Source organism: Xyrauchen texanus, chromosome 15 (genome assembly GCF_025860055.1).
Source record: "Xyrauchen texanus isolate HMW12.3.18 chromosome 15, RBS_HiC_50CHRs, whole genome shotgun sequence".
Taxonomy (NCBI): Eukaryota; Metazoa; Chordata; class Actinopteri; order Cypriniformes; family Catostomidae; genus Xyrauchen; species Xyrauchen texanus.
This window is the reverse complement of record NC_068290.1, coordinates 34,173,398-34,190,934: the sequence shown is the minus strand read 5'-3', so window position 1 is coordinate 34,190,934 and position 17,537 is coordinate 34,173,398. Positions and strand designations below refer to the sequence as shown.

Sequence of the window (17,537 nt, the reverse complement as noted above, 5' to 3'; positions counted from 1 at the left end):
TCAATCAATCAATCAATCACTCACTCTATCTATCTATCTATCTATCTGTCTGTCTGTCTGTCTGTCTGTCTGTCTGTCTGTCTGTCTGTCTATCTATCTATCTATCTATCTATCTTACCAGTTTGACACTCTGTGTGCTGATGGGAGCAGTCAATGGTGAAGTCTTTACTCTCAGTCTCACACAGTGTGTCCTGGGTGGCTGTGCCTGCTATGAGGGTCTTCAAACCCATTCGAGTGCAGTCCCTGTGGGGCAAGCAGGGCTCTATAAATGAGGACGTGCTGGAGAAATAACCCTGAGGACACTTCTCACACACTGTGTCCCTCTCTGGTGTGCCTACAAAACACACAATCAACATGCACAATTACAATATGTAACATTATAATACAAATGAATAGCAAAACCTAGTCCAACTTTTTCTGCAAAGAAGGTATGTGGGTAGTTGACTTAACCATGTCCATGGACTTTTATTTTTTTGACATCAATTAGGTTAAAATGTATATTTATATAGAGCAAATGTATATCTTAGCCCCCCCTTTTTAATCACATTTTGACTTAACTAGTTTATTGTAAATGGGTACGGTTGGAGAAATGCCTTTTTAAAGAAACAGTACATTACATGTAATGTCTCAATTACAGTAATATGAGCATCAAAGCTGCATATCTGATAACTTTAAATTAATTGTCAAAATGGTATAAAAAATAGCTAAAGATGAAGTATAGTATGTCACACCACAGGACACTTTTAACATCCTAAAAGAGTTTAATTTAAACTACCTAAATTTATGGAATTCCTCTGAAAAATAACATTAACCCACCCCTTTACATTATAATTTATTATCAAAATCTATTACTGGTGTCCAACTGCATAAAAGGTCATATTTATATAGTAGAATTAGGAAATGTTAGTTTTCTTGCATATGACTAAAGCTCTATTCAGTAGAACATACCTACTGGTCCATCAATAACATTAAGTGATCTAATGTAAACAGGACAAAGCATTAACATGAACTTTCAACAAGTCACAGGTAGGTAATTTCCCCCTTTTTAATAGAAAATAACACTTTTTAAACACCCACATCTTTGAGAATGTAAAATTGTCTGTCATGTATCACTTGTAAAACGCTGTAAGAATTGAGACATTGTGACATATTGTAATGTTTATGTGTGTGTTCATGTATTTCATGTCTTTTATTTTGAAAAGTTTAGTTCCTGTATCCCTAGTCATGTGATTCCTGTTTCCTCCATGTTCATGTGTCTTGTGTTCATTGTTTTATTGTCTTGTTACTCATTATCAGTTCTAGTTTGTCATTGGTTTAAGGTTATTATTCTTGTTATATATCTTGTTGTCTGTGTGTGTGTGTGTGTGTGTGTGTGTGTGTGTAGTTCTGTCTATTTCTTGTTTTTCTTGTTATTGTTTTACCCAATGTCTGTGTATTTAAGCCCTTTTGTTTGCCATTGTCTCTTGTCAAGTATTGTTAATGTAACCAAGTTTATGTTCATGTTAATTGTTTACTTCATGTCTATAGTTAGAGTTTTGGATTTCACGTATGTAAATAAACTGCACTTGGGTTCTTCATCTTCACGTCATTGCCAGTGCCAGCACAACGTTACACCTATCATCTAAATCAATCTGAACACCCACACAGTTTGGCAAGCAACACAATGACAGTTATATGACGTGATGTTTTTATGATTCACTTCACACATTCACCTAAATGTCACACATGACTACAAGGAACCAGTCACTTACATTTTTAGGTCAAAAATGAGTCATATCTCTGAATGACTTTGCATAATTTGATATTTAAGTGACCAGGTAGGTGTTTAAATAAGTAAATTTGGCATTTTTAAAGAGTAACTATATTTTTGATATAAGTAAGAGGTGTAAGAGGTGCTTGCCTGTATAAAATAAGCACATTCCATCTGTCTGTCTGCATATTAGTTATTTCACAGAATCAAATCAGCCAGAAGAGGGCTGCACAGGTCCTCAATAAACTGTATGCACACAAGGAGCTCTGTTGCCATCTTATGGTGGAATGTTTTTCTGCTCAACTTATATTTGTGGTTCACATTTTATAAAAGAAAAGCATATATTGACAACAAATATGTGACTATACCCCACAATGTATATGTATAAATATAAGATGTTTATTTTTTCGAAAATACAAAACCTTGCCATCTTCACTGGTGATTATCAGATTTCATAATATTGTGAGGTATAGGTCTGTTAATTCCCTTTTAAGATGTGATATATGTGGGCTAGGAAGACTGTAATTCACAGAGATTCACAAAAGGTAAAGAAAAAAACATCTGGGATTATGCACAAATTTAAGAATGTGTCAGATCAACCCACTTAGCTTCTATAGCTAATGTTTGGGTGGGGTGGCCAGTGTGATAACAACCCACAGTGTTATTCCATTTAATGAACAGCACTGTCACTTAAATACTCCATTACTAACAGCAGAAGTGATAACTTCCACTTGCTCTCTTGGAATTCAGCCACTTCACTCTTTCTCAACCGACACAACAAATAGCATGATTAACAAGCGATTTGACAACACATACATGCATCCAAATGTTCTGACTGCCGGGGAAAGCTTAGGGGAGATATTGGCCAACTGCGAGTGTATGTTCCTTCGAAATGAGTGTGTTTTCTTAACCTTGAAACAGATTTAAAATGTTTAAAACAAGGAATATGAGTAAATTGTGGGTTTAATTGAGGGTCAGCTGACTGACACAGAAACCAGCTTGAGTTTCAAACCTCTGTGGCTCCCCAATAACTATAATTGAAATGGACTGAAGCAATACATTCTCACAATGTATGAAACTGGTGAATGAGATGTTTGAAATTGATCCGTGAGAAATGACTGAGATGTCTGGCAAATCTGTGAGATGGCTGAGTGATGTGTTTAGACACAGTGGTTGGAACAGCGGTGCTCTTAAATTCATGAATAAGCTTTAAGCACATTCACTATATGGCCCAAACTATGTGGACACCCAAACACCACACCCAACTGGGCTTGTTGAGCATTTAATTTCAAAACCATGGGCATTAATAGGGAGTTGGTCCTTCCTTTACTGCTATGAAAGCTTCCACTCCTTTGGGAAGGCTTTTCACTATACTGTATGTTGAAACATGGCTGTGGGTATTTGCTCCCATTCCAAAACGAAAGCATCAGTGTGATCAGTGATGTTGGGAAATGGTGCCTGGCTTCTTTGAGGCTAAGTAAATGATGGCAGAATTTTCAGCTTTGGGACAATTATCAATTTAAGGGGCCTAGAAATTAATTAAAAGGGGGTGTCCACATACTATTGGCAAAGTAGTATTGTTGACATGTGATGAGTGTACTTACCCTGCACTACGACTCCAGAGCCAGACGGGCAGGTGGTGTGTCGGACACAAAATTCCACAACCAGGTGATACCCGTGAATACACTCACAGAGCCTGTCATGAGTGCTGTTACACTCCCTCCGTACCATCTGCCTTTCTTTGCAGACAGATGTGCAATGCTGACAGCTGTCTCCCCAGTGCCACTGTTCTGCAAAGCGTTTCTCTGGACAGGGGCCACAAATAGTGGGTTCCTCTGCACTGCAGTGGCGCTCCACGGCCGTGCCAGGTGGGCACTGGTCACAAAGCAGCACCTTAGATGTCACTGGGTCTCGGTGCTGGTACTTGGGTATTTCGTCGTAGGCCAAGGCGATAGACATGGCAAAGAGCTGAGGAAACATAGGATAAGCAGTTTAGAGAAAGTCAGCACTGCAAAACAATTCTTAGATCAGGTAAATAACCTAAGATTTACTTGTTTATTGTAGTTTTACTACAATTTACAAAGTTAAGAAATCTTAGAGTTATTTAACCTAACCACAGTAGGTACTCAACCAGAATAGGTTTAGTACTGCAGCAATCACAGCGTTGATTAGTCATTAGCAGCTCTAAACCATTAAGCAGATATCTGTCGTTCTTTTCCGATCCCACTCTTTTATCCATATTTCATGTCATGAAGACATACACTTTATTTTAATAAACGTAAACCATGTATTTTAAATGTGGAATAAAACATTTATAAAAAGGGAATTAATTATAACGCAAAGTAAACTTTGTTCTTATGGTAATCGGAGGTGCTTAGTGAAAATCAGGCTTTGATTCAGGTAAAGGCTGGGAGGGAGGTAGTCTTGATCAATTCTGGAATATCACTGTATTGTTAACAGAAATGCCGTGAACAGTAGAGTATCGGTCTCTGGTGTTGATTTTGCATGTGATGTGGATTTTATACCACCTTTCCCCGATCCCACTTTTCTTCCCATCTCATGTCAGCAGCAAAGACATACTCTCTCTTTTAATAAACACTAGCATAAAATATTTTAAATGGTTTTGTGGAGACAAGTGTGAAACTTGTACAGTAGAAATATAAGATACAATAATATTTATGTGAAGAAATGTGTATATATGCAATAAAGACAAGTCACATGTCTGTTGGGTTCATTTTACTTTTCCAGATGAATTCCAAATAAATAAATAAACACGGGCAACTAATGCCTTGCAAATGAGGGCTATTATCTACAATTGCTCACACAGTTCTTCCCATCCCCCATGCAAAGACAGACACTTTCTTTGAATAAACAAATATATTAAAGGGTTTTGTGGAGAAATATGTAAAAAAAAAATATTTGTAACACATTATGCGTTGTGCGTAACAATGTGCGTTATTTTGGACTTTTGGAAATTTTAAGTATCATATTTTTAAGTGGCATTCAGTTTCCAAAAGATTGTCGAAAACTTGTTTAGATTTTCACCCAGATCTTTGGATCAGGACAAACCTGGAATTTTTACACAAATTAAAAAAATGTCAAAAATAAATGTACACACTATCTATTTAGACCAGATTGTCCTGCATCTTGTGTCAGTGGATTTGTATTTCATTGCAGTGGCAGTGACTCGCATGTTGTCAAGTAAGATCAAACATAATAGATTAGAGTAGCAACATTCAATTAAAAAAATAATGATAATAATAATTTATAATAAATAAAAGTAGCAAAAAACAATTGTATATAAGTGAGTTGAAAACATACCGATGAACAGTCTACGATTTTACCTTTAAAACACATATCCAATAAGAAAAAGATATAAATTATAGCAAATTTGCACACAGCCTGTAGGCTATTGGTCCACAAGTGTCATCAAACAAATTTTACGACTAATTTAACAATAACAAAATAAGCACATTTACATTTTATTACATTTATGAGCAGGGGTTCAATTGATCCACTCTATATATAATAACGCTATTAATTAAATGCATTAACAAATACAATTATGAATGTTCACAATTCATTTTTGTTTGATTTTTAGGAAGATGATTAAATAACCAATGTCTATGTCTAACAGTTTCCATTTATTGAAAAGGCTGATATTTTAGCATCTTTTCTATATGCAAATGGTAAATTCATTACTAAGCTAAAACTTTAATGCTGCCATTAACGTTGCATTGTTAGATCTCCTTCTACACATCAAAATGTAAAAAAATAAAATAAAATACAATAAAAATAATAATATTAACTATGTTAATCATAATGACCCTCACAGTCTTCACACTAAACTATGTTGCAAAAAGTGGCCCCCCCTGGCAGTGATTTTGCAAAGAGTTACATTTGTGGCTGGCATATTTTTACTGCTGTCTTAATCCCTGCGATAATGAGGTTCATTCTGGTTGACTATGTACTGTAGATCCTTTTACAATGATGGCAGATTTTAACACAGTTTCTCAGAATCACGTTACTATATCTATATTTTTGTAAAATTATTTTTAAATGACTCGTATGCATCGCAGAAGTTTCCTGGTGAAATAAACACTAGGGGTGCTACATAACAATTGCTTATATTCACTTTCACAAAAATCACAATTTAAAATGGCAGATTATCATTTCATAAACACATACTTTTGGTCCTGTTTCTCACACCATGCTATCTTATGACATCAAAACACTTTTACTATAGTGCATGACTTGTAAGGTGACATACAGTATATTAAATAGGGCTGCAACTAATAATTATTTTGATAATTGATTAATCTAACGATAATTAGAACGATTATTTGACTATTCAACGATTATTGCAAAGATTAATCAATTATTCTGCTTGTGCCCTGACTTAAAAGGTTGTATTAAACATGCTTACTAACAAAACAAAGAGGACAAACTCATTCACTGAATTAAAGGAAAATATATATATTTTTTTTAAGTTTAATTCACTAAAGAAATTCAATGCAAAAAATCCTATTGTTATCAAGTGTTTTTGTCATGTTTTACATTTTAAAATGATCTAAAAATCCTTAAAACAAGATACATTTACTTACATATAACATATAAGATATTTAGACTTGCTTTAAGATAATTAATCTTGAATATACAGTAAGTGCATTTTGTATATAAGTGTATTTTTTCCACTCAGTTATTCTTCTGCGAGTGCAGTAAAGACAAATTACACTTATATTCAAGATCTATTCTCTAAAAGCAAGTCTAAATATCGTATACGCTGCTTCTCAGGTGAATGGTCTGGAGTGGTGGTGGTGAAGTGGGCTATAGCACTGAACTGGTAAGAAGAAGGTTGTAGGTTTGATCCCCACAGCCACCACCATTGTGTCCATGAGCAAGGCACTTAACTCCAGGTTGCTCCGGGGGAATTGTCCCTGTAATTAGGGCACTGTAATCGCTTTGGATAAAAGTGTCTGCCAAATGCATAAATGTAAATGGTCAATTTTCTTCAAGATAAGAAATGCACAGTGACATATATTAAGATTCAATAAGTCACAAGCCATCACGTTATAATCTAGCTGCATTAAGCATGCATGCTCGAGGGACGATTCGCACAACTCATAGAAGAGGCGCTGACCACACAGAGAAATGGCAGTTTCAGAGTTTGTTTTTATTTACATGATCTGCTTCTGTATTATTTGAACTTTAATAAAGATATAACGCATTAAAACTGCATTTAAGATGTAACATTGGGGTGTTTCCTTTAAAGACGCTCGACACGCAAGTTTTGCTTCAGCGGAGGGGCAGCTCCAGCTCCACTTATTCAACAACGAGAGTGCTTCTATATTTACATATTTTGTATTTTTGCATTTTAATTCCCTCATACTTTGCGATCTACATCACCTGAAGCTGTTTGGAAAGTGCATCTGGACTGCGATCTGTGTAATTCTTCCTCTCCTCAGTCAAGCGCGAACTGCAGTGCTGCTCTCGCGCATCATCATTAGAGTTTAATGTGATCTCATGTTACATTAAATGAGATCAAATGACTATTCAAAAACGAAAAGTTTTGCACTACCCACTAATGGCCATCCCTGGTGATGGCCCTGAATTTTGAAACTATCCTGATTGAAAATAAAAGGAGTCGAAGTGTCGATTCAATCAACAGCTGGAGTCAGGAATCGGAGTGGACTCCAAAAAACTTGAGATCAAACACCCCTAGGAGTATCCCAGCATTAATGGTTAGCTTGATATAACTAACCCATCAAAAATAGGAAGAAAAATATAAACTCCCGCTAACATGAAAGTTCCATTCAAATGGAGGTGTGAAATTGAAAACAGAAAAATATAACTACTGTGTAAAAATGCTATATTAAAAAATGGCAATAATACTCATAATAAAAATTAATTAAAAAATTTATTAAAAATTAATACTTGTGCAGCATTTTATTTTACCAAAAATAAAATAAAATTTTCTTGTAAATAAATACATATATTTTCATTTGATTAAAACTACATGTATCAATTTGATTAAACACCATTTGATCATAACATTTAATTAAAAAATGTAACATGGTATCCAGAAAAATCTGAACGGAAAAAGCATAATTTGTGTCTGAAAAACTTTATACACTTCTTTTAATTAAGTAATTTTCTGTGTCATTTTATAAAAAAATCTGAGGCTTTTTATTTGTTGATTACAGTATCGGTTTAGTATCGATACAGAGGTACCAGCCAAAATGTTGGTCTCGGAGCAACCCTACCTGCGATGTAAAGGACAATGGTACGAGTCTTGAAGAGCACGCAAGTACCACACAATTATGTGGTTGATTCAGATGTTTGCTTTTTATGACACTATTTGTTAAGTTTAGGTTTAAGGTTTAGGGTAGGGAGGTGGGTTTGGTTTAAAATTTAATAGAGCATTTAACTTGTTTCTCCCCTTTCTCCCCAATTTGGCATGCCCAATTCCCAATGAGCTCTAGGTCCTCGTGATGGCGTAGTGACTCGCCTCAATCTGGGTGGTAGAGGACGAATCTCAGTTGCCTCCGTGTCTGAGACGTCAATCCGTGCATCTTATCACGTGGCTTGTTGAGCGCACCCCACCGAGAGCGAGAACCACATTATAGCACCCACGAGGAGGTTAACCCAACGTGACTCTACCCACCCTAGCAACTGGGCCAATTGGTTGCTTAGGAGGATTGGTTGATAGGAGTCACTCAGCACACCCTGGATTCGAACTTGCGACTCCATGTGTGGTTGTCAGCGTCTTTACTAGCTGAGCTACCCAGGCCCCCGATATATTATTAAACTTAAACCTCATCTGTTTGGTACAGGGGTGTCAAACTCAGTTCCTGGAGGGCCACAGCCCTGCAGAGTTTAGCTCCAGCCTTGTACTAACATGCCTCCTTGTAATCTTCAAGCACTCCTGAAGACTTTAATTAGCTGTTTCAGGTGTGTTTAATTAGGGTTAGAGCTAAACTCTGCTGGACTGTGGCCCTCCAGGAACTGAGTTAGACACCTTTGGGATACTATTTAATTAGCTTTTAGTGCTACTCAAAGGAAATGTTCACTGCAGAACTGCTGCAATGCATGTAATAAACCACAGTCACATATTTTAAATGAAAACAGGCTGGATTGTAAAGGGATAGTTCACTCAAAATGTTGTCATCATTTACTCACTTATATTGGTCCAAACTCCAAAGAAAGAAAGTTGTACAAATTTGGAGCAACAAGAGGATGAAAAAAAAATGGTATATATGGAAACTGTTTTCTTTTTTTAACAAACATATTTTTAACAAAACTGAAACTTTTATACAATTCTTACACAAATGTACACCTCTTTTTTTTTTCTGTCGTGTGTCCTGTACAGAAGCATCAAAATGGCAAAATCTTTGTTTTTCAAGCTATGCAAAGCAATGTATTGTCGGACAGCCAGTAGAAGCTCGTATGTGGCTCAGATCTCCGCCGCAAAGCATCAGTAGAGAGTAATTTTCCCTGGGGACTTCCCCCTCGCACTGCTGCCATGACAAACAAAACACTCCGGATATCGCACAGGCCATGGTGTGACTGCTCTTGGCTCTTGTCAAATAAGCAGGATTCACAAGCTTTGAAAGAGACGGAATGAGAGAGAGGAAGGATGCCAAGATACCCATAAATCCCTCTCGGCTGAGTCTCCAGACCAAACATTGTGTTCTCCACAGCAGGTGGTGGAACTCGGTGAGGAAATAATTAAGTCCTTTAACTCGTTTTTTAGCACGTTGAATGCCACAGATACACAGTCAAACTGTGGAAATGCCAGTGAACTTTTAGCCTTTTGGCACTCGAAAAACATGAACTAAACTACGCAAGATAAAATAAATATGACCCAGAATATATTGAAGCCTAAGTTTGTAACTTCATAGTTTGAAGTTTGTAACTCAGTGTTAAAATACTTTCTCTTGTCCCAACTTAACACGCAGAGACAACTATAAGTAAACCATTCATAGGTTGATTTCCTCAAAAACTGTAAACATTAAATCTCTGTGCCGCCATAACAATTTCTCTGTTTGTTTAAGAATCCTGACCCGCCTGACACAACAACACTGACTCAATCAATGGCGTGAGTTTGGGGCAGGACTCTTTATTTGTTCATTCACCCAACCAGGTCGCATGACAAGTTGTAACAATTAGAACGAGATTGGCTCATACAACAACGTACAACTTTTACTTCCATCAAAAAATATAGACAAACCAACCATGTTATTTTTCAAGTTTAACCCCTAACCCAAACCTAAACCTTACCATTAAGTCTAACACTGAGTCATTTGAATTGTATAAATAATTATGTAATGATTCTGTAGGGATGCACCGATCCGATACCTGAATCGGTATTGTCTCCGATTTAGGTATCGGATTTAAATTGAATGGGTTCCAAAAAAATAACTGTGTGAATGAAAAGTGGACTGATATCTTACAACTAAATTGAACAAAAAAGAGATCTGAATCTGATCTGAAGTCCAGATGCAAGTTGAAGGGCAAAAATAAAGGCAAAAATAAAACTCTGGTTTCTTTCTACTGAAGATTTGAAGACTGAAATTATTGTTTAATTTTGTTGCTACATTATCCAGTATACTAGTAAACAATAAAGTTTTTCTTAATAAACTCTACATTTACATTGAAATAATGTGTAGTCAGAGGTTTGTGTTTCTTTACATTCTAAAGAGTGCTCCCAATTAGTTCCACACAATAATGTAAAGATATTCTAAACTGATTATGCAAAAAATCAACACTGGAATCGGCTTGGGATATGTATCGGCCGATACTGAGATTTCCGATATTGGATCGGAAGAGAAAAAGTGGTATCGGTGCATCCCTAGTTTACTGACATTTCCTTTCATAAAATAAAGTGTTGGATGAACCTGTATTGTATCGATTTGAAATTCAGTAAATATTAAGACATTTTATTGCTTGATTTTAAGGATATTTCTGTATACTTTTGTATCAAAAAAACATTTTTGGTACCGTTCCACTCAGCAGTTGATGTCCAATGTAAGATTTGGGTCCTGAAAAACATGTTAACACAGCAAATCAACATGCTGCATCCGAATGTTCATATACTTTCAAATCGACCCTATTCTGCTGAATTATTGACATATGGCATTCCCGATCAGACATTTTATGCATCAATTCAAATGTGTTCACCTTGCTCTGAGATTCAGGTTCTGGTCCAGTGGAAACTAGGAAGTAATCACCTTGACATAAACAATAATGAGTGCGATTCAGAGGTTACCTTTTCCTGTAAAATTACATTTTTACTCTATTGACGTTAGGTTTAGGGTTGGGAGTAGGGTTAATAAAATATGCACACCTGTTGGCTGTAACAAATTATTTACAACAAAATTTACAACACTTCTAGCTTCCACCACTGGGGGCAGTGGTTCGAATTTCGTTAAGAACAGATCGATTTCAGCAGCAGAACTTTCTACCTCCTGTTGCTGAATTCACCATGTAACCAGTGTCCTGAAGCAAAACCAGTTTTGAACCTCTAAGAGCACACATTGAGTTCCTTTACAGCAGTATCTTCACCTGCAGCATAAATTACACTATTTTTTTCTAGACCTTTATGTGATTTTTAAAAACTAATCCAGACATTCCATCAAATGGACTATTCTGTTTTTACCATAAAAGGCAAAGTGTAAAATGAAAATTACCATGGTCAATGCCGCAGATTTACAGTCAAACCGTGGAAGAGCCGGTGAACTTTTAGCCTTTTGGCACTGTGAACAAGGTTGCCATTTGACAGATGTGTACAGTATTCAAACCCAAAATTACATACAACTGTATCGTCTCTGACAGTTGTAATTACACCGTTCAAATGATCTGAAAGAAACTCACAAAGATGAATCCAGTGGCCCAGATCCAGCTGCAAATTCAAATGCTTGATTTCAAGGTATACTACATTTAGGAAGACATCCCAGTGTTTTAAGAGAGCAATCGTGGAACCTTAAAACATGAGACCGGAATTGATGATTTGGATCCCAGAGGAACCAGGAGTAATATTGGTTAACACTCACATGGAAGACTATGAAACATCTACATACCTAAAAGATGAGAAAGCGCGTGTTCATTATTTTAAACAAAAAATGACTATTTCTGAAATCATGAGTAATAAGCTTGTTAAAAGTTACTTAGTTAAACTGAAAAGTGCAGAAGGCATCCTATGATACTGCAAGGATTTACTAATTGTGGTTACAGGGTTACATCATATACTGTAGACCTACATCACTGTTGAACTCTGACTGTAAAGCTCCCTAGTTCTCTCTCTCTCTGGCCCCTTTGGGCTATCGGTTCTCTGTCTGGGAGGCCTGGCATCAAATAAGGCTGTGGTTCTCCTTACATCATAAAGCCATCAGCCTTGAACACAATGCATAGATGAGAGAGATACTGGATTTAATGCAAATGAGACCCAACACTGGAGACAGGACAGCACAAGTTACCTAGCCCACCAACAATCTCTCTCTCTCTCTCTCTGTGGTCCAGTTTGACATTTAAGAGAAAGGAACTATACCAGACAAAAAAAAATAAAAAGCAGACAAAACATATTTCATGAATAGAGTGTTAATCTGATAAAAGGAACTCCATTGATGCCAGCACCACATTTGTTTTCCCCAAAATATTATTCTACTTACAGTATTTGTGATGCATATATCTCAGAAAATTTTCAATTCAAGGCAAATTAATTTACATCAGTGGTTTTGAACTGGTGAGTTGCGACCCAAAAATGGGTCACGGTATGTTCGGACAAGGTTGTGGAAATAAAATAAACCTATTCATATAATATTTAAATGCACATGATGTGAATAGGCTGATCAACACTTTAAACGAAAGAGAACACACCTTCTATATCTTTAGTTGTTTATGTCTGGCTGTACACCCAATCAAATTCTGCAGTATATTGCAGCAAATTCATCTGCCACTTGGTAGAAGCTAGCAAGACAAATTAGATAAATGTCAACATGATAAGGTTGCGTGGCTTGCACTCATCTTAAAAAAAACAAAAATGAACAGAACTAAAGTAAAAGGAAGTATGACTCTGACTACATTAAACTTTGTTTGCTTGCAGTAAGAATAAACATGATTTGTATACCAAACATAATTGGGTTTTGTGCTGTGAATTCAAGAAACATTTAGAAACCAAACCATTTACCTATTCAGCTTTTGTCATTTTAAAACCAGTAGTGAACAGCTTGAAAAGCATATACTTAAAATAAAATAATGTATTTGCTTTATTGCATTTCTTTAGAGCAGTATTAGATTTGCCTCATAAATTACAAGAATGTCCCAAATTTGTATGCAATATTTGTAGGAATTGTCCAGACACTCCCGCAAATGGACTATTCCATTCATTAATTTGGCAAGGTGAATATCGCAGATATACAGTCAATCTGTGGAAGAGCTGGTTACATTTTTTCTTACTTTTCTACAATAATCAATTTTGGTATTGTGTTGATCACCACTCTATATCCAATATAAAGTCTTGGTTTTGAAGCTAAACTGGTTTAGCACATCTTGGGTTTCTGTATTTTTTGTATTGAGAGGCTTTAGAGCAGAATAGTTGTGGCATAAATTTATGATTTCCCAAAGATTTTATTTTATGGTATATTTCATGGAATAATAGAGACATCCATTTATTATCATAAAATGCATGGGAGTATTCTACCCTGCAGAGGCAAAATGCAGTAACTACACATTTTGTTAAAATTTTGTAAAAATACACATTTGGCTGGACAATCAAAAACCTTTAAAGCCATAATTTAAAGCCATCAGAAATGCACAAACTGTTCCACCATTATAAGCTTTATCTGTGAAGGTTATATTTTCTTATATAGTCTGAACAATATAAAAACAAAAACATGTCGGTTTGAGATCTGACATCATTATTGCTACTTGAGAAAGACAGTTAAAAAAATGCTTTTTGCTTCGGAATTGGCACAACTAGCGCTGGTATAAAAGAGGAAGTTAATATTTTGTAGTTCCTTTCATGATATTTTGCTCCTGACTAAATAAACATTGTGGGTGCATATCTTGATTAATATAGCCATGACCTCTGCAATATTCCAGATGGGTGAAAACAAATCATGCTGATTTGAAGGACTACCTCTTTCTGCCCTCTGAAGGTAATAGCAACAGCCAAACAGACAGTACACAATTTAGGGAAGTTCAGACATTTTCGCACTATCCAGATAACAGTAAGATAACAGCTCCACTGTTTTCATATTAAACCAGCTCAACCTACATTATTCTAAAGAGCACCTCCAAGGGAATCCACATCTCCACATAAACAAATGTCTTCCGAAAAAAGACAAACATACGGAAAGTCGATTGAGTCGTGTTTGATAACTTTGACCATTATCCAAAACATGGATTCATGCAAATACTGTTACAGAAGCACATATAGCCACACATGCAAAACACATCAAAGGGCAGTAGAGAGCTGTACAGGATAAAAAGACTGAAAACATCAACCATACACAATATTACAAGAAAATGAAATCCAATTTGGTCAATAGAAAATTGAGGTTCATCAATAGGTACCTTCATTTGTATTAGAGCCTCATCTTTCTACTCATTTAAACCAACTTTATAAAAAAATATATTTAAAATTTAAATGTAATCATTCACATTTACATCACAGTGTTCACAGAGCTTCATGCACTTATTTTGAAATAACTTTGATATGCCACACTTATTAATTATACATGTAGGCTAATTATACATGTATGGATGTACATGGGCTGTAATGAAAACAACATGTCTTTATAGATTTAACTGTACGTTTTTGGTAAGCTTTATAATATTACTGTTAATTTAAACCTTGTAACAGCGTGTCCTATTACTAAGACTTCTCCACTGAAACCGGAGCTATGCAAATGCTTTTGGTACTGAACAATCAAATCAACAATAACTTAACTGTGCTACCTAGGGTTATTCTGGGTAAACTATAGCCAATATAGGCTAAACCATTAATAAGCTGCATCTCAAAACCATGTGAGTTACCAAACTAGACAAAATTTTTAGGCATCCCAAAAATTATGTTTGATTTTTGGCGCGTTCTGACTTCGAACACTCCTATAAAGCCCGTCTTTCAAACATCCGAACGTTTTAATGAGTTTGAATGAAAATATCAATCGATTAGCCGCTTCATTCACCTGCGCTTCTCGACTGCACAGAAACTGTCCGTTATGTCACAAACTTTTAAAACATAGGTTTGTATAGAGAATTCCGCTACAGTCCTCGGTTTTCAAACGTTTTCATATGTAAATCATCATCATCATAAAATGACAAGAAAGACACAAATGGACCAGCCGGTCTAGTGAAGAATTGCTCACCATCATCATACTCAACATCTGTAATTTCACTGCTGTCGGTGGAGGCATATTCAGCACACGCACAAGTCTCGCAAAAAGTGGACCAGTTCGTTTCCACACTTCTAGTTTAAGGGATAAAGTCAGAAGGTGCCCACCCACTTTATGGCACTGCTGTCCATCCTCTTGCTGTCTGGACTCATGAGGGATAATCATACCTGCGCCAAGTGCTCTCTTGAGCAGGCATGAAATAAGTGCGTATTTTTAGGTTATTCGGAAATACGATGACTGGCTTCATGAATTAAACTATGACGTGGATATTTCAAGACTATGTCAGTAAAAATACATGCCATTTCCAAATTGCCACAATAACACATTTCCTTGATAATAACATTACCTTTAACTACTGATCAGGAAGGATTGATTGTCACAATCATAATAAAAATATATTGTTTTATTATGCTTATAACTGAATATGAAATCTGTATTATATATTTAACACTAGACTGCTCTGGTGGCTTGACTTGAGGAAAAGAAATAAACCAGTTGTAAATTTACTTTGACAAGCACTTCACAATTATACACTTTTCTATTTTTTTAGGATACTAGTGCCAGGATCCCTTTTCACTGCGGTTTTCACAGAATGACTTTAGCTTGTCTAAACCAGCTCTGAGATTAAAGAGCCCTGCCAAGTGACATGCTACAGGTCACGGGGGACACCAGGGACACCAGCTGCATGTAAAGTACTTTAACAGTCTTGGTTTATGACATAGCCACAAAGCATGTTTGCGATTTTGTGTGGTTGCACGATCGTTCCAGAATGTACGTAGAGATTTTACCCGAAGAAGTAGCACACCCATGATGTCTTCAGTGTCACATCCCTTTCACAGATTATAAAACGCCTTAATCAGATTGGCTCTATATTTAAACTTTACTCTAATAATATATACTTACAAACTGGGGAGGGTGATATACAGATTAAATAAATGCGTCTTTTATCTTGGTTAAGCACAAAGATGCCTTATGGTGTAAAGGGAATGTGTTCCAATCAGAGTTTGTGCTACATATATTACTATATAAAAGAAACGAAAACTAATATCGAAGAGTAAATGTCATTTAAAAATAATGATAACACCAATGATCTGTCTTTCTCCATTTAAAGGAATATTCCAGGTTCAATACAAGTGAAGCTCAATTGACAGCATTTGTAGCATAATGTTGATTACTACGAAAATTTCTTAAACTGGTTCCTACTTTTTTTTTTTTTTTTTAAAGAAAAAGCAAAAAAATATATAGAGGTCCTGTGAAGGGATGAGGTGAGAGAGTAAGATCCAAATGCAGATCTTTAATTATGAACCAAAGGGGATAAAACGATGAAGGAAAATGTTAGAACCAAATTGGTAATAAAAAAAAAAAAAAAACTCTACAGCAGTATGCTGGCTAATTACGCACTACATACAAACAAGAACCAACCAGGAACAAACAAGAGGGTATGTATACACAAGGGCTTACAAGACGAGGAGGAACATCTAGGATAGAGTTAGGAGAGAACCCAGAAAAACAGACATGACAATGATTACAAAACACTTCACACAATCCTCCTCCAAAAGGGTGGCTCCTTAAGCCCGAAAGCAATAAGAGTCTAAATGAAAGAAAACATTAACTATAGTGAGTTATGGTTGGAGGCACAGTAGACAATGAAGGGCCAGGAGACTGGCATAGACCAGGGTACTAGGGCAGAGCCAGTGGCCAGGGAAGTGGCTCCAGGAAGGAAGCAAGGTCTGCTGGTTGGGTGGCGGCTCCAGCAAGCGAGCAGTGTTCGGCGGCCTGGGAGGCCAATGGTTTGGAGGCCAAGGCAGAGCTGATGAACGATTCACAGCCCAGAGCGGAGCTGACAGATGGTCCAGAGGGCAAGGCGGAGTAGGTGGACTGTCTGGAGGTCTGGGCAAATTTGGTGGAATATCCATATGCCAGGGCAGAGCTGGCTGAGAATCAGTATACCAGGATGGAAATGGCTGAGGATGAGGAGGCCAGGATAGAATTGGCAGAAGGTCAGGTGACCAGGGAAAAGCCGCTAGAGGCAACTCCATAGGCGGATCCGCTGAAGATAGATACTCCGAGGGTAGAGCTGCCAGGGATGGAGGCTCAGGAGACAGAGCTGGAGGAGTCTCAGACAATGGAGATGCAGGAGGCTGAGATGCAGGAGGCGGAGCCACAGAAGGCTCAGGATGAGGAGCGGGCGGAGACGCAGCATTGACAGGAGGCAGAGCAGGCAGAGCCGCAGAGACTCTAGGGGAGGAGCCACATAAGACTAGAAGGGTGGAGCCATGAAAGATGAGGACGACATACACAAGTTCGTGTTCCGTAAAGACCCCATCCTCTTCAGGTATGTCTATTGAGGATAGAGGTAGGGACCACTGAGGCTGGGACCATCTTGGTTGGGA

At 36.9% G+C, this 17,537-nt stretch overlaps 1 protein-coding gene across 1 annotated transcript in view; it reads right to left on the bottom strand.

The window, feature by feature from the left end:
• Window positions 1–15,216, bottom strand: part of LOC127655449 (tumor necrosis factor receptor superfamily member 11B-like) — a 36,681-nt gene extending 21,465 nt beyond the window's left edge. Inside the window, exons 1-3 of the mRNA XM_052143277.1 lie at window positions 15,118–15,216; window positions 3,355–3,718; window positions 119–334 (exon numbers count right to left, since the gene is read on the bottom strand). Coding sequence (XP_051999237.1) covers window positions 119–334; window positions 3,355–3,718; window positions 15,118–15,165 — 628 coding nt within the window. The 5' untranslated portion in view covers window positions 15,166–15,216. The remainder of the gene's footprint in view (window positions 1–118; window positions 335–3,354; window positions 3,719–15,117) is intronic.
• Window positions 15,217–17,537: the final 2,321 nt, after the last annotated feature.